General features: G+C 42.1%; 2 protein-coding genes across 2 annotated transcripts in view; one reads left to right on the top strand and one right to left on the bottom strand.

Annotated features, from left to right (window-relative positions):
* Positions 1–2,077, top strand: part of HASPIN (histone H3 associated protein kinase) — a 3,176-nt gene extending 1,099 nt beyond the window's left edge. Inside the window, exon 2 of the mRNA XM_026861824.1 lies at positions 26–2,077. Coding sequence (XP_026717625.1) covers positions 26–1,738 — 1,713 coding nt within the window. The 3' untranslated portion in view covers positions 1,739–2,077. The remainder of the gene's footprint in view (positions 1–25) is intronic.
* A 6,181-nt stretch (positions 2,078–8,258) lies between these two features.
* Positions 8,259–10,675, bottom strand: ITGAE (integrin subunit alpha E). The gene is made up of 3 exons (XM_026861904.1): positions 10,394–10,675; positions 9,623–9,763; positions 8,259–8,718 (listed from the first exon to the last, which is right to left on the bottom strand). The coding sequence occupies exons 1-3, from the start codon at positions 10,577–10,579 to the stop codon at positions 8,479–8,481; spliced, it is 567 nt and encodes a 188-aa protein (XP_026717705.1). The 5' UTR covers positions 10,580–10,675; the 3' UTR covers positions 8,259–8,478.
* Between the last annotated feature and the right edge of the window lie 10,576 nt (positions 10,676–21,251).

The raw sequence follows: 21,251 nt of genomic DNA on the forward strand, positions 1-21,251 counted from the left end.
GCCGCCGCCCTCGGCCCCGTCCGAGGAACCGTGTGGTGAGCTAAGGCCGGGTTCAACCCGCTGTCAGAGAGGCAAAACCGAAAAGTCCCACCTTTCCCCAGTGGTGGTCTTGGACCCTCAAGAAGTGGCGGTGTGGCTGGCAAGCATGAAACTCAACAAAAAGGCAGATACTCAACCCCCCTGCCAGGAGCCGGTATCTCCTCTAGGCCCTCAAAGAGTCTTGGAGAATAAATATGGAAAGGGCAGGGCTGTCCCTGGCGAGGGAAGCACCTGTAGGAGAGCCTGCATCAGCGGCTTCAGCGCCAGCCGCTGGGGGAGGCAAACGAGACAACGTCCAAAAAGGCACAAAACTAAGAAGAGACAGCAGCAGCCTAATAACTCCCTCTTCCAATCACAGATGAGGCAAAAACGAATGAAGAGGGATGTTCTGGAGATGTCTGCAGATATAAGAGACTATGACTACTCCCTCCTCAATAGCCCCCATTCCTGGGGTAGACTTCGAGCATCTTTGTCCTTCCATAAGAAGAAGAAAGTTGCCACCGCAGAAGACAGTTCCTGCAACAGCATCCTTTGCACCCCCTCTGTGAAATCCCACCTTTCAAGACACCAAACAACCTTCTCTTCTGGTAAGGCCCAGTGCTGCACTTGGTCTGCTTCCTCCATGGTCCTGCTGGCTCCCATGAATTCCTGTTCTGCCCTGGAACTAATGCTTACAGATGCAGATAAAGTTTTTGGAGAATGCCAGCAGGAGGGGCCTATCACTTTTGAGGAATGCATTCCTCTAGATAAGATGAAAAATTGCAAGAAAATTGGAGAAGGGGTGTTTGGAGAAGTCTTCCAGATCAACAGTGAGAGAGGACCTGTGGCCTTAAAAATAATTCCCATTGAGGGGACTGAAAGAGTAAATGGTGAAGCTCAGAAGAGCTTTGGAGAGATTCTGCCTGAGATAATAATTTCAAAAGAACTCAGTCTTCTGTCTGAAGAGTCTGTGAATAGCACTGTTGGGTTCATCAGCTTGTACTCTGTGCACTGCGTTCAAGGGGCCTATCCCAAGTATCTCCTGAAAGCCTGGGACAAATACCACAAAGTAACAGGATCAGAAAATGATCGACCAGACCTTTTTGGGGACGAGCAGCTCTTCATGGTTCTGGAGTTTGAATTTGGAGGCAGCGACTTGGAGAATATGAGAAAGAACCTCAGTTCAGTGGCATCAGCAAAAAGCATTTTGCACCAGATCACTGCTTCCCTGGCTGTGGCAGAACAGGAACTGCACTTCGAGCACAGAGACTTGCACTGGGGGAACGTGCTGGTAAAGAAAACGGATGTAAGGGAGCTTAATTATGTGTTGAATGGGGCAACACACACAATCCCCACTTCAGGGCTTCACGTCAACATCATAGATTATACCTTGTCACGGCTGGAAAAGGACGGGTTAACTGTGTTTTGTGACCTTTCCACTGATGAAGAATTGTTTCAAGGCACAGGAGACTATCAGTTTGATATCTACAGGCAAATGAAAGTGGAGAACTCCAACAACTGGACTGACTACCATCCACACAGCAACGTCCTCTGGCTGCACTACTTGTCAGATAAACTTTTGAAAGACATGGTCTACAGGAAAAAGGAATTGACTTCTTCCATGAGGAAAACAAAGCAGCAGCTCATTAAGTTCCATAAAGAAGTACTGACCTTTGAGTCTGCCAGTGAAGTTTTACAAAACAGCAGCCTCTTCCAGTGAGCAAGAGCTCAGGGTTTCCAAGGACTAAGTCACTGATACATAAAAAACAGCAAAGGAGAAAGGCAGTATGATGTTTTCAAATGTTGGCACAACAAAAAAGTGTTATGATTGGTTATCAGTGTGTATAACATGCTATCAAAAATTTCTAAAACACCCGAAAAAGTCTTCTCCTTTAAGATGTTTCCATATGTACTTTTTTTGAGGGGTGATGGGGCCAAGAAAGAGCTGAGTTGATGTTTGAGCAGAGGAGAAAAAGATTTCTTCAGGCTCAAATAATGTTTTGAATTCCACAGAAATCTTACCTTTTAGTCTTAGATTATTAAAATTTTTTTCTTACTATATTGTCTTTCTTACAAATTATTTTTTTAAAGAAAAAACCCCACATGATTCTGGACGGTGAGGACAAAGGTAAATAGTCAGCTGGGAACAGAGAAGGGAAACCCCACCTTCTGACTTAGTTTTAAAACTGAACTTTTTGTTCAGTTTGGCAAAATTTGTACCTGGAATGATGCTATAAAATGTAAATACATAAAGTTTCTGTAGTGTAGGTTTTTAAAACACTGTAATCTGCAGTAATATGGGAGCAATTTCCCTCTCTTAAGGGAAAAGGCATTAGATTATGAAAAAAAAGTACCTGTGTTCCTGATGCATTTTTGACCATTATTATGTTGTGACCTTGTATACTGACAGGAACCCAAATCTGTAACTTGATGGTAGCGTTAAAGTGACTCCCCATTTATCTACAGAAGAAAATGCAGAGTGTAGTAAGTGTTCTTTAGTCCTGATTGCAGGTGGATCAGGTGACCTAAATTTGAAACTATACTTACATTAAATCTGAATTCTTTGTTTTCGGGAAGTCCTTCACTAACATTCACATACATTAAAAGAAACTGGTCTAAAGAGAACGGTAAGTCAAACTTAAGTGAAAAGTGAATTAGATAATTACTAAAAATTAGTACATCCAGTGACCCAGATGCATTGAGTAATTGAGAGGTAGCATCATCAGATTTGTTATAACTGGAATCTGTCTATGCAGTCTGTCTCTATATGTGTGCACATATATAGTCTATCAATTAGATGCACCTTTGAACCTATCTCAAAGTCTGTTGGGTTTTGGTGGGTTTTTTTTTTTTTTTACAAGCTAAGCTTAGACACCCTGGGTACCCCCCTGCCTCTGACATGGATTTATTGTTGTCTTCCAAACTTTACTTTTGCTGCCTAGTACCACAGAAAGTGACTTGACAATCTTCAGTGCTTGAAATTATTAAGATGGAAATTGTACTGGAATCTTACCAGGTATCCTCTCAATCTTTGTGCCCCTCTAATTGACTGAAGTAATGCAATATAACTGAATATTCTTAAAACATACTCGGTAAGGACTGCAGTGAACACGTATCTGACATCAGGGACATGTTCTTCAGTCAGAATGGTGCTATTTTCATTTATGCTTAGAAAAAAGATGGGTGAAATATTATCTGCCTGCCTTGATCCTTTATTTGTATTGAGAACTACTAATATTGGCTGTACAAGAGAGATGGAAACAGACTGGCAGTAATTAGTGAAAGGAGAGGTGCCAGCCCACTTGGTGACATGGTGCAGTTGTGTCTGAGAAGCCTTTTATTACCACAGATTTCGAAAGAATAGTGGCTCTGGCCTAATTGTAGACATAAAGGATGCAAGAGCAGCGACTCAAAAGTGTCATTTAGAGGTAAGGAAAAAGTGAAAATAATGCTCTCTACTTACAGTCCTCATCTTGAATACTGGATGCCCGATTCTGCAGTTACAGGATAAGAGTACTGAAGTTAATGGTATTGGTTGGCCACGCTGAATAGCAGGGGAGGATGGCTGCCAACAAGAATAGGAATGCTCTTTAATGTTGAATAAAAACAGACTGTGAAATTCAGCTCAGTGTGTCTGCTCCCATAAAACAAATTAGGTACAAATAGCCCAATAAAAGCTGGGGAGTCTTAAATCAGATAAATTCAGGCTCTAGTCCTAACAACTGAAATGCTCCTTCCCTTCCCTTGACCTTCAGGATTTATTTAGGTAGTAAATACGAGTTTGTGCTGGGTTTTCTTTCAGCAGTCTGCTGCTAGCAGATGACTACAATCTTACCTCAACAGTCATCTTCTTAAAATAGAGGTTTTTAGGATAGTTCAAGACCATAGTTGTCACGTACGAGCCATCTCCACTGGTCGTTAGTGAAACAAACTTGGTTTCATGGTCACTTCTTTAGTGTGGCCCATCGCTAATTCCTTTCTAGAAGCAGACAGAAAATGAGATGGGTGACATGTAATTTCTAAGGGTTGTTATTTAATAAAAGGCCTGAAGCACTCTGGTTCTGGAAATTACTCCCTCTGAATGCTTTCACACACAGGATAATGCAAGAGCCCAATTAATTATTCAGTATTCTTCAGGGTGTAGGAAAATGGTGCGTTCTTAATGTCAAAGGCAGTCTCCTCCAAACTTTATGTAATATTTTATCGTTTCTGTTTTACATCAAGATAGACTTTAAGCATTGTTCCACTTGCTTAGCTTTTCAGTGAATCTCCGGGGTAAATTTTTTACAATGAAGTGATGCCTACTGTTTTGTCTAAGGCTGTGTAAACTGAGCAACCCTTTGCTGTAGCACTAGGCTGTGCATCAGCCTAAACCAAAATTACATGCTCACAATTAAATGCCAGAATTGTAATTTTAGGGTGGCTATAGTTGTTTAAACCTTGGTCTTTCCTCTGAGATTTCCTAGAACAGCCCAGCACTGCCCACGGAGGCATACAGTTACAGCATTGTGTGATCGTGATGTTATGGAAAGGATGAACTGGATGGAAATTAATGTAAACAAAGGGACAGCAAATCTTGCCTGAGAATTTGAAGAAAACGTCTTATGCACAAAGATGACATTTTAGATGAATACTAAATGCAAAGTCTGGATAATACAACTACTGTGACTCACTGAATCTGACTTGTCAAAGTTAAACAAGCAGTACAGACGGTCTCGTTGTTGCAGTCCTTCTTGTGAGGCAACTGAAAGCAAACACAGATCAAGTCACAGTTTACCAGTCCTAATTTTTCTAAGGTAGCAGATTCAGAATATCTTCACGTACACACATACATTCTCTGAAAACCAAAATTCCCAGGACCTCAATTAAGGAGAAGTTGGAAAAGTGATAAGTCAGTCCTGAACTAATGGTGTTTTGTAACTCAACTCACAGGGGAGTAACATGAGAAGTTACAGCAAAACCATGAAAAACCTTCACTGGGGACAAGGTCTTGTCAAAGAAACGCCAGTTGTTTACCCCTGGATTGCCACAGGGCAGTAATATTAATTTCCAGAGATGATATACTTTTCTTGGATAAATATGTTGCTATGCTGTGCCAGCTTATAGGCACACTATTTTTTAGAGATGAGGTTATTCCCTTTAGCAATAGTTTATTCACCAATAAAAATCTACTGCCTGTGGCTGATATTTCTGGAGAAGTTCAGTGATAATTAATAATTAGGTGTTGGGTGCATAAGCACTAAGCAATGCTGACCAACACTCAAGAACCTCATAAATTATTCTTGGGAAATAGATGTACCATCAACATCATAATCCCTAAAAGTACCGCAACCATAGTAATTAGTGTTCGTTATTGCTCAGTGCTAAATGTTGTCCTGACTTCTCTGTCCTGTGCTTTATGGACAGCTCATTAAATACTGAGTTGTGGTAAAGCCTCCTATTAAGTATCAAAAAGCTGCCCCTTTACAGAGCTTTATGGAATTTTTTTTAGAAACTGATTTGGATTTCAGACTAAAAAAGAGCTAGGTTAGTTTAGTTTGTAGGAATCCTGCTTACTAAATTGCAAGAGAGGAGACAGGATTATCAGACTTAACCTTTCAGTTTATTAGAAGTTTGCAGCCTCCTAAACAGCAATTTGGATATACATAATTAATGATTTTTTAAATTACTTCATTAGAAAATTTTATAGTTGTTACTACCAAATACACTGTTCAAGTAATAAGTCTTTATATGATTTCCAGTGGAACGCTCAATATCCAAAAAGTACTTCACAGAACACACAAACCGTCTGCTCTCTTCACGGGTATTATCTAATCTCATTTTATACAAAGGCACAGGAGAAACATGGACAAAAGTGAGGCAATTTTTTAGCAGATCTGAGGTTGGACCTTTGAGGTGAGACTTTTAACAAGGTATGAGTATGTGTTTGGAGAGAACCTGGGCCTAAAGTCTGCCTAGAATACAGTATTGGTAACTAGAAAAGGAGCAGAGGGCAGAAGGTGACATGCAAAGTCTAAGAAAATCACATTTTTTTATTTTTAATAGTAAAAACTTCGCATCCTGGAAAGAGAAAGCTCTTTTCTAGCGTTTTGTTACCTGAAAAATGCATTTCTGATGGCCGGTACCTATCTAGCACAGAAACAGCAAACTCCATTTTTGTTTCAGAGCTCATGTTTTACTCTCAGAAAAACACCAAAAAAAGTCAAAGTCACATGGCTACAAGAAAGGAAGAACACAAGAAGTTGGGAAAATATGTGGGCATTAAAATGCAAAAGTTTTCACAAATGTCATCTCCCAGCTTCTATCCTTGGGCATATTCAGGGACCCTCTGGCTCAGGTGTTATCTTTGTGCCACTGTGTTTAATAGCCATCAGCAGACCGTAAGAGCTTGTCAAATTTTGGGGGGATCATTTTATACATTTGGTTCCCATGACATCCCCTGGATAACATATTTGGTGATTCAGTTACGTGTTGTGAAATAGTTTCCTTATGTTTTCTTCAATCCTATAGACCTTCACATCTCTCCCACAATTTTAGGAAGAGAAATACTTCACATACACACAGAAGGATGAGAGTTTTATAGCAACACAAACCAAAACGGCACGACACATCTGCCTCAGAGGTGTAAAATATGCTCAGTAGATCTAACACTGAGATAGCCCCACCCCATCATAGTGTTTTTGGATTTCAAGACAGACTCATCACCATGCAGATTCTGTGGGAAAAAAAAAAAAAAAATTAAATCGTATCCTCTCATCCCTCTGTGGTAAGTCTGACCAACATCACCTACCAGCATGTAAAGCTGCAGCTCAGAGCACACGTGTTTGCTGACCAACAGCTTTCCACTTGTTGTGGCGTTCTGATCTTCAAACCTTACTCTCCTCTTTGCCATTTTCACATCTGAGTCCACCACGTAGAGAACGTATAACTGTGAAAACACTGCAAGATTTTCAAAAGCCTGTGTTAGATGTACCAGAAATTGCCCTCAGTGTCATATTTCTGAGGACAGTGTAGGACTCTGGATTCAATCAGATCACAGTTCCTTCTTGATGCACTGGTAAAGCTAGGATTGTGTCAAAAACATAGTTTTGCTGTAACGAATCTGTTATTTTGGAAAATTAGGGTTGACCGTCATGCTGGTGAGCAAGTGGACAACTGGTCTCGAGCTAGTCAGTGAAGAACAGATAAGGAAAGGAATCAAATATAAGTTTTTTAACAGAAACTCTACAGGAAAAATATTTTAAGAAAGCCTGGCAGCGAGAATAACAACTGCTCAGTATTTCCATGGTATTTCACCTGGACCAGGCCGGCCTGTTTACAGAAGTTCCTGTTTCTGCTGGGAATGTTCAGAACACACAAAATCCCAAGAGTCTGAGGGAACAGACAGCCAAAATATACCAATATGGCTCGAGTTTCAGAATTAAACACGGTGTTTATGTTTCCATTAGATAAACACATTATCTAGTGGTTCAAATTCTCTCTTTATCTACGATTTGTTTTCAAATACAAAATGTAAGAACAAAATCAAATCTGTCTGTCATGTCTTAGCCTTTGTGAACTGCATGGGTCACTCAACTACCAGATGTCTGATTGAAAATGAGGTACAGTACGTGAAGAAATTAGTTTTTATCTAAATGACCTACATTGTCAGTGCTGAATTGCAGACATCAATGTCGTCTTAGACCTAGATCTATGTAAATCAGTTCACGTTCACCATCTCATACTCGTTCAGAGCTTTAGACATACAAAGTCAAAAGCCTTTGCAACTTGAACTAAAGGCTTTACATTTTATCTAATTTCTAGTACTGGGAAAGATTATTTTATGTCCCTCTGATACTGAATTAAAAATAGAATCATTGCAGGGCTTGGAACACAGATTCTGTATTTGTCTTTGAAGCATTTCCCCAGCACACTAGAAAATAGCACTTACTACCTACCAGAGCACAAACACGTTCTCCAGCGATCCTACTGTAATACCTTTGAGACGATGAGGAGTGAAATTAAAGCCACCATCAACGGACTGTATACTCGAGTCCTGAAGAAATTTCAGAAGCTTTTTCTCTCTAAAAGGGGGGAAACATCAACAGATATGTCAGGATCTTTCTCCTGTCCTTGGGAAAATATACTTCTTTTCACAAGGCTGCTGTGCAAATGATTTTGTAACGCTCCTGAGATGCAAAAATACTGACCCTTGACTGACCCTGTAGCAGACAGGCAGGTTGCAAAAGGCTGTGCTGTTCTAGAGGCAGCACCTGAACCCAGCTCCTTTGCCTAAGCAGACAGGTGGATGATTACAGTTAAGGAGCAGCTCTGCTGCAGAAAGCTGTGGAGTCACATAAACCATCTGACATCTGCAAGTTTCTCACCCATCAACACAAATGAGATGTGGAAGTCCTTCCTCCCAGCCTCTTGCTACAAAAACACAAGCTTTTCCCTATCAAGGGGTACAGGAGGCAATTCTCAACAAGACACGTGCTTGAGAAAAGGAGCTCTGGACCTTGTCTTTATCACCATTAAAGATGTAAATGTTGCCAAAAGAGGAACAACTTGACGGGGGGGGAGGAGGAGGGGGGCTCCAACTGCAATGTCCTCAGATCCATCCCCAGTGATGTTCCCAACGCCAGGCACAGTAAACCCAAACCTTGCTGAAGGAGAGGTCACCTGTACGTTTAAGTGTCCTTTCAAGGTGAATGAATCCATCTGAAAAACATCCAAGAAGGAAATCCATTTATGTATGTATAATGTAGCATGAGTAGCACTTATATATACACATTTTAAAAAGAAATCTTTTTGCACACATGTTTAGAGGTGAACAATAAAGCCCTAATTTTAATAAATTTGAGATACCAGCTGACTCTCAGAACAAAAGGTTGATCCTTCTGCAGATTCTCGCACAGAAGCAGTGTCTGCGCAAGCCGGCACAGAGGCACTGTCTTAAATCAAGGGCAGATTGAGTTGACCCCCAGTTTATTTCACAAGAGAAACCATCCCATCTTCTCCCCCCTTTTACAGAAATAAGCCACAAGAGGGGGCACGGCATCTGAATTCGAACAGATGCCCGAGAGGTTTTCTGTTTCCAACCATCCTGGACGTGCTCTGAGCGAATTTTAACAGCGCACCAAAGAGGGTTTTCTCCTGGTCTGCTGTTAGAGTTCACGTCTCATTCAAAATGACGCAGTTAACTTATTATATAGCCTCTATATCGTGTAACAGATCCTGCAGCTAAGCCCAAAAACCGTTTTGTTTTCTACAGGCCCCAGGAAACACAGTTTTAGCAGCTACCCATGCACACATCTATTGCAGAAGACACTGCTTGGCAGAGCAATGTCTGCACCAATGAATTGCCAACGTACGGGCAAAAGATGTGATTTTATCACGCTGTGATAAGAGTATACCTCAGGTACAGGATGGTTTTATTTCTTTAGTTATTTCTCTTTTCTATTCTGATGACTAAGGCAGGACTGCTGGCTTCAGCCTGCAGTCCTCTACCATACAGGGAGAGCACGTTGAGTGAGAGCACAAAGGAGGAATGTTTTATTTGTCACTACTTAGGCATGGTTGGAAAATCCCCAACATGGAGTGTTTACGCTACCAGTGTTTTTACCTCTGTCTCCAGGCGATAGACGCAAACCCTTCCTTCTTCCCCTTGAATGTGATAGAATGGAGCTCCAACAAGGAGGAGACCGGTCACCCCATCATAGTTCACATCAAGTGGGCAGAGCTCAGATCCCAAATAAGATCCAACCTGTGCTCCAGAAAAAGACAGGCAGCTCTTTCACTGGAATTCTCTATATATAGCTTTGTAGAATTAGTGTCCTTTGCAGCACTAAGGCAATTTTTAGAACAAAACATCACATATCTACTTATATGTGTATCATTTCCTATTATTTATTTTATTACAGCCATCCTCAGGGACAGATCCTGTAACCAGTTTAGCAGTAACAAAATCATTATTCAACAATTTGACAGAGGAAAAAGAATACCACAGCTGACGACCTCTTTCCCCATGAACCATGAGAACAGAACATAAATATAGTACACCCCATTTAGCTAATTTTTTTTTCTCAGTCTTTTTGCAAATTTCATCATTTCTTCTTTGCCGAGGGATCTGGTGGAGTTGAGAACGGTCCGTGTGAGGTTAATGGTTGGATTAGATGATCTTCAAGGTCTTTTCCAACCTCAATGCTTCTGTGATGTTCCCAAAGCATTGCAGAGTGAGCCATGACTGTGTAACCCACATCTGGATAAATCAGATGCTTGTGTAAGGGTGTGTGTCTGGAGGAGGAAATGCAGCTGCAGTTTGAACAAACAAGATACGTGCAGCCCACCTGACCCCCACTGCCCTGAGTGCCCCTGGGTGAGAGAAGCACAGTACCTGTTCTCCTTGTAGGGTTTGTTTTAAGCAGCCATCCTGAAACACCAACACCTTCCCTCTCGTGCTCTGCCGTGGAGCTCTAGCCATGTCAAGGGTCTGTGTTCTGCGTGTACCACTGCCACACTGTACCCTGGTGCATTCACACAAGAAGCAAACATAGCATACAATATCAGTACCATACTCCATGCCTGGAGGAAAAAGCCCACAGAGTTTTGTTGGTTGTTCAATAAAATCCAAGAGTTCGCATCATGTCTAGTTGTTGTGGCCCATGATTTTGATTACAGAGCATCTCAAAAATATTAAGAAATATCAGGTAAATTTTATGAGAGAAAAGCCAAAGCTGAGGTTTTCCTTTCTTATCAGTTTGTAGGGTAATAAATTACTGCTCTGAAAAATACGCTTGAGCTCTTGATGACTTTTCTTAGAATTTGTCACAGTGATTATCCAACATACACAGTTTTTTTTCTTTTTATTATTATGTTTGCAAGGTGGAAGGTTTATCACCCTTCACAGAAGTGAAGAAAACACTATAGTCTGCATAGAAAACAAAAAGAGATCTGTTATGGGGCTTCTGTAACAGGGAGGCAATGGGAAAAGGATTATCGTGAGACAAACTCCACAGCACCTCATATTACCTCGTGAGACTTCATGGCCAGGGTTACAGTTGGGAGATACAGGGCTCAGGAGGCCACAAAGCACTGGGGTGTTGTCAAGGTCATTTCATCCAGGAGTATTTCCCCATCTGTAAGTACAATCGTGACCCTGGCTGCGTCCTTTTGGGACCTGTGACTTCCAGTGAAGATCAAATCCCTGATAAAACAGCAAAACAATGAACTTGGGGTGAAAGTTGAAGCTTCCCTTCTTGGAACAGAAGGAAGAGCCTTGCTGAATTACACACTTGCAACTAACAGCATGAAGGTAAGAGAATTTCTTTCTTAATTCACACATCTTAAAAATACCAGGTGCCACCTCCCTTTCTATTGCTTCCTGAGCACCCCCACACCGAGAATTAGGCACTGACAGCTGGCTTTTATAACCCTCTAAAACACGGCACAGGAACTGCTGCCTGACTTTCAACCACTGCCAGATAAACGACTGCTTTCAGGGCCTGGATGGCCATAAAGTCCCTCTCCCTTACTCATTAAATGCCCCAGATATTCATCCCCTTCATCTCTTACGCTCTTTTCTTTGTTACTTACAGGCCATGCTGCATGGCAGGTGCTGGTTTTGTCACCCTGCACACCTGCACAGCATCAAGCACTTTCTGGAGGGTGGCATGAGGATCCCAGTTTTCCTGCAGGTCAGACTCAGTTCTGATTTCAAACCCATACTGTACCATGAAGGCAGCAGCAGATAAGCACCTGCTTGTGACAACTGTTGATTCTGAGAAAGAGGGTTCTCTGCAACAGCTAGTCCAGAAATCCAAACAGAAACATTAGCCAGACTATGCAGAAAGGAATTTTTTTTCAGAAAAAAGTGGCTTTTCAATATGCCTAGTGTAGACACAGAGACTGTTGTAAGTATATTATAGCTGAGGAAAACGAAAGCACTAAGTACAGAGAGAAAAATTTTTTTGGAAAACACATTTGGTTTTAAGTCCTTGCATTTTCCTGCTGTCTATGGCCCACATGCAGGTTGCTGAGGGAATTATCTGATATTACTGAATTGTTCCTTCATTGCTCCCTGCTGCACATTGTCTTTCCTTGGAGTACTCCTACCCCACGATGATCTGATTATCAAAGTCTGGAGAATGGGACCACTTATTCGTTTTGTATTTGCACAACACATAATACAATGTTTCTTCATTCTACTATGCAAAAAAAAAACCCAAGTTAAAATATGCTGACACTTGGAGCATTTGAGAAGTAGAGACTTTCCTAAAGTTGGTGTGTGGGTCACACTTCTCAGCCTCAGTGGAGAAAGCAGTAGAGCATTTTCACACAGAATATGTGACTGGAGCTCATGAGACTGGTAAGGTGCATGGCGAAGAGGCAGTCTAATCAGCGATTGCAGACAGATGTTACAATATGGGAATAGAGACAGGAAACCAGAAGAAAGTCATGACTCACAAGAAAGCAGAGACGGTGCTCGCTGGGCTCCAAGCGCAGCAGCGTAGCAGAGCTGGGGATTTCTGAGCATACCAATCGGAATTTTTATATCTGCAGCATTCTTGGGATCAAGACTGGGAGTGCACTGCTAAGACATAAGCACAATTATGTCAAGAATACATACAAGTTGTGGAAGTGCTTTTCCATCCTACTGGAAACAAACCTGCGTAATTCCAAATTCTGGTGAAGAGGCAGCTTAAATAAAGCACAGCACATTCTTTAGCCTGCTGAAGAGAGAGAGTACCTCAAAGCACTTCTCATACAGTGTTTTCATCATCTTGTGGATGAATGCTTTTGCTCTTTCAAAATCCTTTGGCTCAATGCTCCCCGATCCATCCAGAATAAAAGCAATCTGTTCCAGAAGCTGCCCAGGATATGGAAAGGAAACAAATGAGAAGGCAATCAGCAGTCTTGGTCAGGAACAAGTTCTTTATCCAGCGTTATCGATCAGTGCACAAGTAATCTCACTCGAACAAGCAACTGAACTACACCACGACTGCTCAGCTGTCATTTCAGCACGAGCTACAGCTCAGGTCTGGTAGCTCACAGTAGAGAAACTCCCTAGACTTTGTCAGTCCGTGACATGATTCTGTTAAAAGCCACTTCACCACGTACAAAAGGCATTTTCCTCCTCTCTGTCCCCCATCCAGGAAGGGAGCTTGCTATCACCACTGTCATTAGTGTTCCTGTGCTCTTGTGCTTCAGTTGGAATATTCTCAGCTGAAACAGGAAATGTTTGAGCAAAGACCATAGGGCAGTGGGAGAGAAAGACAGAAGTAAACTAAACCTTTGCATTATTGCCTACAGAGCGTTCAGGCAGCAAAGCACAGGAACTCTTCCTCATCCCTACAGTCAATAGAGCTTTCAGGCACAAGACTACAGGTGCTGTGGAAATACCTGTGAGTTTTGAAGGCTGTGGGGATCAGGGCTGCATCTGAAAACTACAGCTACATGACAGAAACAGTGACCGTCTGTATTGTAAAGCAGTTTTTTCCATGCTGATGTTACGGCTGCAGGTCAGAGAACAAATGTGGTCTCTTGTCCACGCAGTCGGCTGGCTGAGGAGCACTGTTACTAGTGTAACAGAAATCATTTGTATTTGGTTTGCTGTTGCTCAGCAAGTGACTACAAGAACAGGTAAGACCTGGAGATGTATTTACATGCCTTGAGCAGTGAAACTACCCACCATCACAGATCCACTCTGTAAATTACAGAGAAGATAGATGTGTCAGGAGTGGGATTTCTTCTACCTGAATCACTCAGAGCCTCTCTCCAAGTTTAAAATCAAACTGTCAAAATCTTCATATGTGGACAGCACAAACCAGTCACCTCTAATTTTCTGCAGCTCTTCTGGGACCCACTGGTTGCTTATAAACTCTCCAATCTAGGGAGAAAAGCCATCAGAGAGGGAGATTGAACACCTTTCTTATACAAGACCAAAAACCCAATAAATTCCCAAATTGCCATTAAAAACCTGAAAGCTCTGAAAAGGGAGGGAACTTCCTGATATCTTAGTAAAGCAACCCTGATCCTAGATTGCATAGAAAGCCCTTGTGTGCAAAGAAAAAAATGTAATAAAAGCTCTAGAGCCACAGGACATACAGCTCTTTTGTTTCTAGGAAATATTCCTTAACCTCCTTCAAAATAAACTCTCTGGCATCAAGAAGATGGAGGCCTGAGTGAATCAAAGGAGCTAGGACCTCTCAGACTGGACATGCTGCAAGACCAATCCATGACCACTTTTTCTTCCACTCACTGCTAAAGCGTAAGAGCAGACACATGCAATGGACAGAAGCATTACTCTCCTATATATGTGCTTTGATGCCCGAAAGTGTGGCTCTGATGGTGCTTGCCAAGCACCCCAGGAGCACGGAGTTAGACAAGATCTAAAGCAGGATCCCTAAGTCCCTCAGAGTGCCAAGTTTAGTCCCACACTTTACTGCACAAACGCAGAAAGCATATATTGCAAGTAATAGGTATATCAGTTGTCCTTATCCCTCTGTCTCCATCACACATTTGTATTCCTGTGATCCCTTTTCGGATCCGCTCCAGGAACTGACTTCATTTACCTTGGCTCAAGACAACAATTTCTCTCTCTGACATTCCTGTATTTATCTATCTGGCTAGACCTTTTGTGACCACATGGCTCAGCCTCACTTTGTCCTCAGATTTATTTAAATCGTTTAAAGTAATGGCTTATAAGCCCCATTCCTTTTTTGTGTGTGTACTGTTTCAAGGTGTCCTGAGAGATTTGCCTAAAAAAAATATCTAAGCATGCTTCTGGCATGAAAAACACTCCTAGCTCTTCCACTTCCCTCTTCAGCTACTCCTCCTTGGCTCACTAACATTTAACTCTTGCATTAAAATACACAGAATTATTACCAGCATCACTGTGAAGTTTAAAAAGTAATAATGACGAGAACCAGTAGACTTTTCACTCTTCGTTAGAGCTCTGATCCATCCTGCCTATCAGATTATGAGGCTCTGAGGAGGTTCACACACCTTTGAGCATTTCTGCCACATTGACTTCATCATATTGAGGACAGAGGTCTTGGCGTTCTCAAAATCATCTGTCTTGGTGTTCTCTGATCCACTCAGAATGACAGCAATCTGTTCCCAGTTCTGTCGATGCAGTTAAATATAAAAGGACATTTGAAGGGACACACAAACAGCCTAACAATTTAGCAAGGGTTCAAGAACACTGACGTATTATTAAACAACCAAAAATTTGACTATAGCACCATCCAGCCATTCCGAAAGCAGGTCTAGCTGATGATGCTAGTGCCTGGTTTATTGTATGGTATCTATGCTGTAGTGACAGATTTTTTTTCTTTAAATCTCAGTTAGTGGTGGCTGTAACAATGACTGAAACCTACCATCACACATAACCTTCAAAACCTCAACCTTTTCTCTCTCCCACCAAATGAATGTGAGCTCTTTCAGCTAACACAGAAGGAAGTAATGCTTGTTCCTGTCCCGTACTTACCTCTGAACCTGTGGTTGTTTCCTGCACTGCCAAAGAGCTCACTACAAGCACTGCTGGTGTCTGTGCTGACAGAGCTACTGCGTCTTTGCTGGTTTTACTTGGAATGACATTTAATTTGGTCTCAAGTAAAGAATTTAAAAAGCAAGAAAAAAACCCCACACCCTACCTTTTGAAAATACTCTAATTAACACACCTTAAACCCAGAATCTGTTTGCACTCAGGTTCCCAAATTTGCAGAAAAATTGAGGATCAGACTGTTAATAACAGCTAGACAACTGAAGATGGAATGAGACCATCTAGGTATCTAATGTAAAACTGCTCAACTTCTTTGCAGTGACAGCAAGAAGCAGAGCAAGGCTAGGCAATCAGGCCAGCCCCACTCCCTTGATTAAATGCCCAATAGCCCAATTAAATTGGAAGGAAAAGCCTTGAGTGCCCAGGCACTTTAAAAAGTCCCAGTGGATTTTTGTCACATCCATCCACTATGAACACTGATGCCTTTCTAAATTTTGGCTAAAGACCTGGATGTTTCGGACACATGGGACACCACAACAGAAGATCCCTGCTGCTGTGTGTCAGTCTTCAAGGCTGAACATTGTAAACCTGTTGAAGTCACTATAATACATGTTCAAATTCAGCTGTAGGTCTCTCCCAGTAGACCTTGCTAGTTAGGAACTCAGAGGGCCCCTGCTGTTAGAGCAGAGCCTCATGCTGTTATTTCTGTCCCTGTGCACAGGCACAGTCCTGGCTTTACCCTATACCCATCTGGGTGGGGTTGAGGAAAGCTGTGCTGCACAAGCCAGCGGTGAGCAGAGCACAGACTCCATGTCCCCAGCAGTGCTGAAGGCTCGGAGGTGCTGTGGGGGCAGCGGGAAGGGTAAGGACCGATGAGCAGAGCCATAGGCAGAGGATGACTGAAGATGCCATCTGGCAAACATTCGGCATCCCCCCGCACGGCACTGAGAGCCTACTGAGAGTAAAAAAGCACCTTCTCTGATGTGACCCCTCCTGCATCAGGTTAGCCAGGACCCTGAGCCGAGGCAAAGAGCGGGGCTGGGGGGCTAACCAGACTGAGCCTCCAAATCAGTGGCTCTCCTGAGCCTCCTCTGCCAATCCTCCTCCCTTCTCTGAGTGGGGTGGCTGCAGTCAAGCACAAGGTCCGTCGCAGTCCTCAGCTGATGAGAAGGGCCCTTCTCAGTTTTCCATCCTGGCTGGCAATGCACCAGCTGGCTTTCCAACCAGCCAGTATCCAGCCAAGAGCTTTTAGTCTTTGTCCTTCTGTTACGTCTGCTCATTTGCATTTCCCAGCAAAAATACACAGCATTTTGGAAAAATACAGTCGTTCCCAGCCATAGATATTTTCAGTTCCTTACCAGGATCCAATATGAAGTCCTGTCAATAACTCTGCCACCATCCTGGACAGTTTTGAAGCCTTTAATCTTTCCTGAAATTGAATGATTGAATGAATGAAGAACAGAATTGAAATGTCAGCCCTGGGCAAACAGAATAAATACAGAGAAAGGCTACAACTACTGAATTTAGCTATATCTGCTCTCCTAGGAGGATGATTCAGGGTTATCAGCAACTACAGCAGTAATGAATACGTTGGAAACAAAAAACTGGTATTTCAACAGAGCTTAGGTGAAGACTTAAGCTGTGGCGGAAGAGGTCTTGCAGCCTCCAGACACATCACTCCCAACCACTGGGACTGTGGGTTTGCATTTCTCTATGAAGTGCTGGTCTATTAGATTCAGCAATGTGCCCAATTCTCTCCAAAACACCCAGTCTCTGCCCGCCCTGCCCCGTGCCCATGGCAAAGCAAGTATTGGGAAGGGGAAGAGGGACTGTACTTCACAGAAATATCTCCTGGCACTGGATCTCCTCCTGCAAAACAGTGCACTTCCTCAGCCTGCTCAGCCTCTTGTCTACTGAGGAAGTGGCCAAAATCCTGTGGAATGAGAGAAAAGGTGGAAAAGAGGGAAGGTGGCACAATCAAGCAGAGTTCTTTGGCAGTGCAGTGCAAAACAGCCATCTGTGTGCCAGGGCAGCCACCTATTATTCTGACGATGTCTTGTAATTAACTGGACACCAGTGTGGTTTTGAGTTGAATCAATCACTAAGAAGAAAACACTTATTTTCTTCTGCAAATCATCATCCTTCCCATTACCTGCACTGTGAATTTAGAAGAGCTGTCTCAGACCAAGGAAGAGGTCTGGAAATGACTTGCCCATAAAATACTGGAGATAAAGGGAAGCTGGAGGTGGAGCGAGAAAGTACAACTGCCATACTAGGAAATGGTGGCATTGCTCTAGGAAATGGAGACTGTCCTTTGAGTCAGCCCATTTCTGCTCAGGGGGTAGAAAAGTTTCTTTACTCTGAAACTTAAAATACCCTGTCTGCTACACTGTCAGAGCAATCTGCTTAGCATAATATAGGTTATCTCTATAGCAACCACTTGTGGTTGGCTTCTGTTCACCAGCTTAGCCATCCATTTCTCTTCCCCTACAGACCCAATAGTCAAAATACAGCAATTTCCAGCTCTTTATGGTCTTCAGACCAAGCTCACAACAAAACTCTTGACAGCTGGTGGGTGCTGTTGATGACTGCAGCCCCAGAAATGATGCAGTATGCGAGGAAGTACTGCAAAAACCCAGCTGCTTGTTTCTGCCATTGGGTTAAATGAACAGACGTCCTTTCTGTACTTAGCTGGGGGTGAGGGGAAAAGCATCCCAAAGACTCACAGGCTGACAACGTACATCTCACACTGGTGAAGTTCTAACAGCACTCATCAGCCCCTGAGAACCAAGGAACAGTTCTGGGTCCCAGGCAGAGGAACCTGTGCTAACAGTTGCAGAAAGTGAGAAGCTACATGACCTCAGGCCACATGCATTCATAAAGACCTGGGAAGTCTGGGTATGTTTTTCTTTCTTCTATTCCTTACATGGTTGTGTTCCCATCTGAGTGCTGAAGAACCGTGGGCCACAACAAAGAGGCTGTGTGTGGTGTGATCCATGTCTTGCCAGTGTCAACATTAAAGCTCCTCAAGGACTTGACCACTGGAAACAAATAAATAAATGAGCGCAGACTGTGAGATCTACAGACTCATAGTTAACAGTCTCTTGAGCCAGCTACTCCCAAACCCAGCCCACAGTGACAGCAGAGGCACTTGGGAGGGAGATACCAAGCTACGGAGATTCCACTGATTTTGATTAACAAAGGATTTTCTTGCCCAGCCTAATGAAAAACAAAAGTAACACAAGTCCTGTTGTTCAGTTATGAAAGTCCATCTTGGATATCACAAAACATTCCCTCTAGCTGAAGCTCACAAGCCTGCATTTAGGCAGGAAAGAAACAAAACTCCAGGGTTTGTGGAGGTGGCACCAGTGGATTCACTTCTTGTAAAGTTGATATTCAACAGACTGACACAGAAACCCATTAGATTAAAGAATAAGCAGTTTAGGTAGCACCAAGGATTGTTCCCCACAGGAATAGCATTGTCGTAAACCTGGTAAGAAGAGAACATAGATTTTATGGGACGTTAACAAAAAACTCAAAGCTTGGCAGCAGGGGAGTAAATTTGTGCCAAATGTGATGGATATTCTGCTGAGAATGCAGCTCTGCTATAAGTCTAATAACGTCTCAAAGTACATATAAAACAGCCATAAAAAAAAAAAGGAAGAACTTCAACCCATTATTCACAGAGCTGTAACTGAATTGGCAGCCCTAAAAGTATTTATTTTTTTTTTTTAATTGATGTACTTCCTTCTTGCAAGGCAGCCCTCAAAAAAAGGGGCTGATACTGGTGTTTTAGCTCTAAGACTCTGTGGCAAGCGAACCCTTATTGCTGTTCACACATCAGCTCTTGATCTCTGTAAGTGTGTTAACACTTCAGTAAATGCATAGGGTGGGAAGATAAATGTACTTGAATTTAAGTGACAGACTGAAAATATCACAAAATAGGATGCATGAAAGGCAAACTACCATGATAAATGCTGTAAATTCAAGCACTAAGCTGTACTCTATCAGCAAACCTCTGACAACTTTGAAAACTTCACTCTAATCTCAGGAACAAGCCCAAGTGGTTCCAGTCACAAACTCTGTCCCTGTCTGAAACTAGGACAAAAGTAAAATTCAGATTTCGTACAAATTACTCCAGCTTAAAATCCTTGCTCTGAATGCCCAGACTCCAATTCTAGAGGCTGTAGGTTGAGCCTACATTTAAACAGGCAGTCTAGCATTTTTAGTGTAACCTCTGACATACTAACAAGAGGTCAAATTCTGTCCTTGTGTCCACACAGAGACTTTCTTGATTCTAATTTTACTCAGAGCTGAATCTGAACTTACACAATCGGTTCCATGGCATTTCCCAGCCTGGCTATGAGAGCAGAGGTGAAAGAAGTGAAACACTGTTATCAGAGCAAGGACAAGAAACATAAAAATAGTGTGAACTTTTAGTCATCTGCTTCCTGAAATGTCCCACCCTTCAGGCAGGTGGCATGTGCCCCTTTCAGAGCATAGGCAGACCATCCTGAACTACCACCTTGCTTTGTAAATCCCACTTTAAGAGTGTTTTAGCCTAAATTAACTCAGAGATGCTCCTAAGGCATCTGTCTATGTTTCCACTGTAAGACTATCAGCCTAAAAACCTGTACATTTACAAAAGCTTCCAACACACTTCCTTTAAAAAAAGCCAGAATTCCAGATATGCTGGAAAAAGCTCCCTGGAAAGTTGAACCATCTTTGAATTAAGGGACAAATCTCAAGCAAGCAACAAAAAGAAAAAAATGGTGGCCAGGGAGCTAACCTTGTGAATTCACGCTCTTGTGAATATTCCTGTGCTTGAATGGCATTTGGCTTGGGAACCAGAGGCTCCTCAGCTCTGGGCTTCGTTGTGCTGCTGCCATCCTGCAAAGCTGAGTTAGTGCAACATTTTGCTCCTAACTCCCTGCTCACAGGGATTTCCAACACATGACTCAGGGCGTTTTAGCACTTTAGTTATTGAAATTAAGTGCACTGTACTTAAACTGAGAATAAAATTTTAAAAAGTGTTACCAGTTAGCCAACTATACAGACAAACTATATGTAGATCTGTTAGATTCATTCTAAGAATGTAACCAAGACCCACCAGGTTAGACAACTACATTTTTCTGCACCAGCACTTTCATCAGTAAAAACCACAAATGCTGAAGAAAATATAAAAATAAAAAAAAAGGTTGCTAGAGAAGAGCAATAGAAAATATCTACAGAATCACACAAGGATAGAAACCTCCATCCGTGATTCCATCTTAAATCTGCATTAGACAAATCAAGAAACTTTAAGATTTGAAAAGGTATCAGTAACTTCTGTGGGCACATCCATGAAGGATTTATGTTGACAAAGCCAGGAGTTACCCAGCATAATGACAGACACGAGAACAAAGATATATGCAGAAATAACGCATCATCATACAACATGTAGATGTCAAACCCAAATAAGGAAAACAACAGAGCATAAATCTTGATGTTAAATCTAAAATGACCACAAAGCAAGCCACAGAGAACTTTGATGGGCATTAAAAGAATAAAATTAATAATGATTTTTTTTTTTTTCCCCAAACACACTGGAAGTGTAAAACTTGTCAGGAAGCCTGTGAGGCTGAGCAGGGCATGAAATGAATAAAGGACAATATTCCTTCCTTACAGATGGAGTAAGTATATTGAGTGTTTTGAAAAGGAAACCAGACAAACAGAAATTCTATCACATATGGAATCAAACCAGCATCTG

This window comes from Athene cunicularia (genome assembly GCF_003259725.1).
Source record: "Athene cunicularia isolate RWA chromosome 19 unlocalized genomic scaffold, athCun1 chr19_part1, whole genome shotgun sequence".
Classification (NCBI taxonomy): domain Eukaryota; kingdom Metazoa; phylum Chordata; class Aves; order Strigiformes; family Strigidae; genus Athene; species Athene cunicularia.

Excerpts from the sequence above, each read along its gene's own strand:
- ITGAE (XM_026861904.1), bottom strand. The coding sequence starts at position 10,579 with ATGGAGTATGGTACTGATATTGTATGCTATGTTTGCTTCTTGTGTGAA. Across the intron at positions 9,764-10,393 it reads AAACCCTACAAGGAGAACAG|GTTGGATCTTATTTGGGATC; the intron begins GTACTGTGCTTC and ends TCTGGAGCACAG. Across the intron at positions 8,719-9,622 it reads TCTATCGCCTGGAGACAGAG|ATGGATTCATTCACCTTGAA; the intron begins GTAAAAACACTG and ends GATGTTTTTCAG.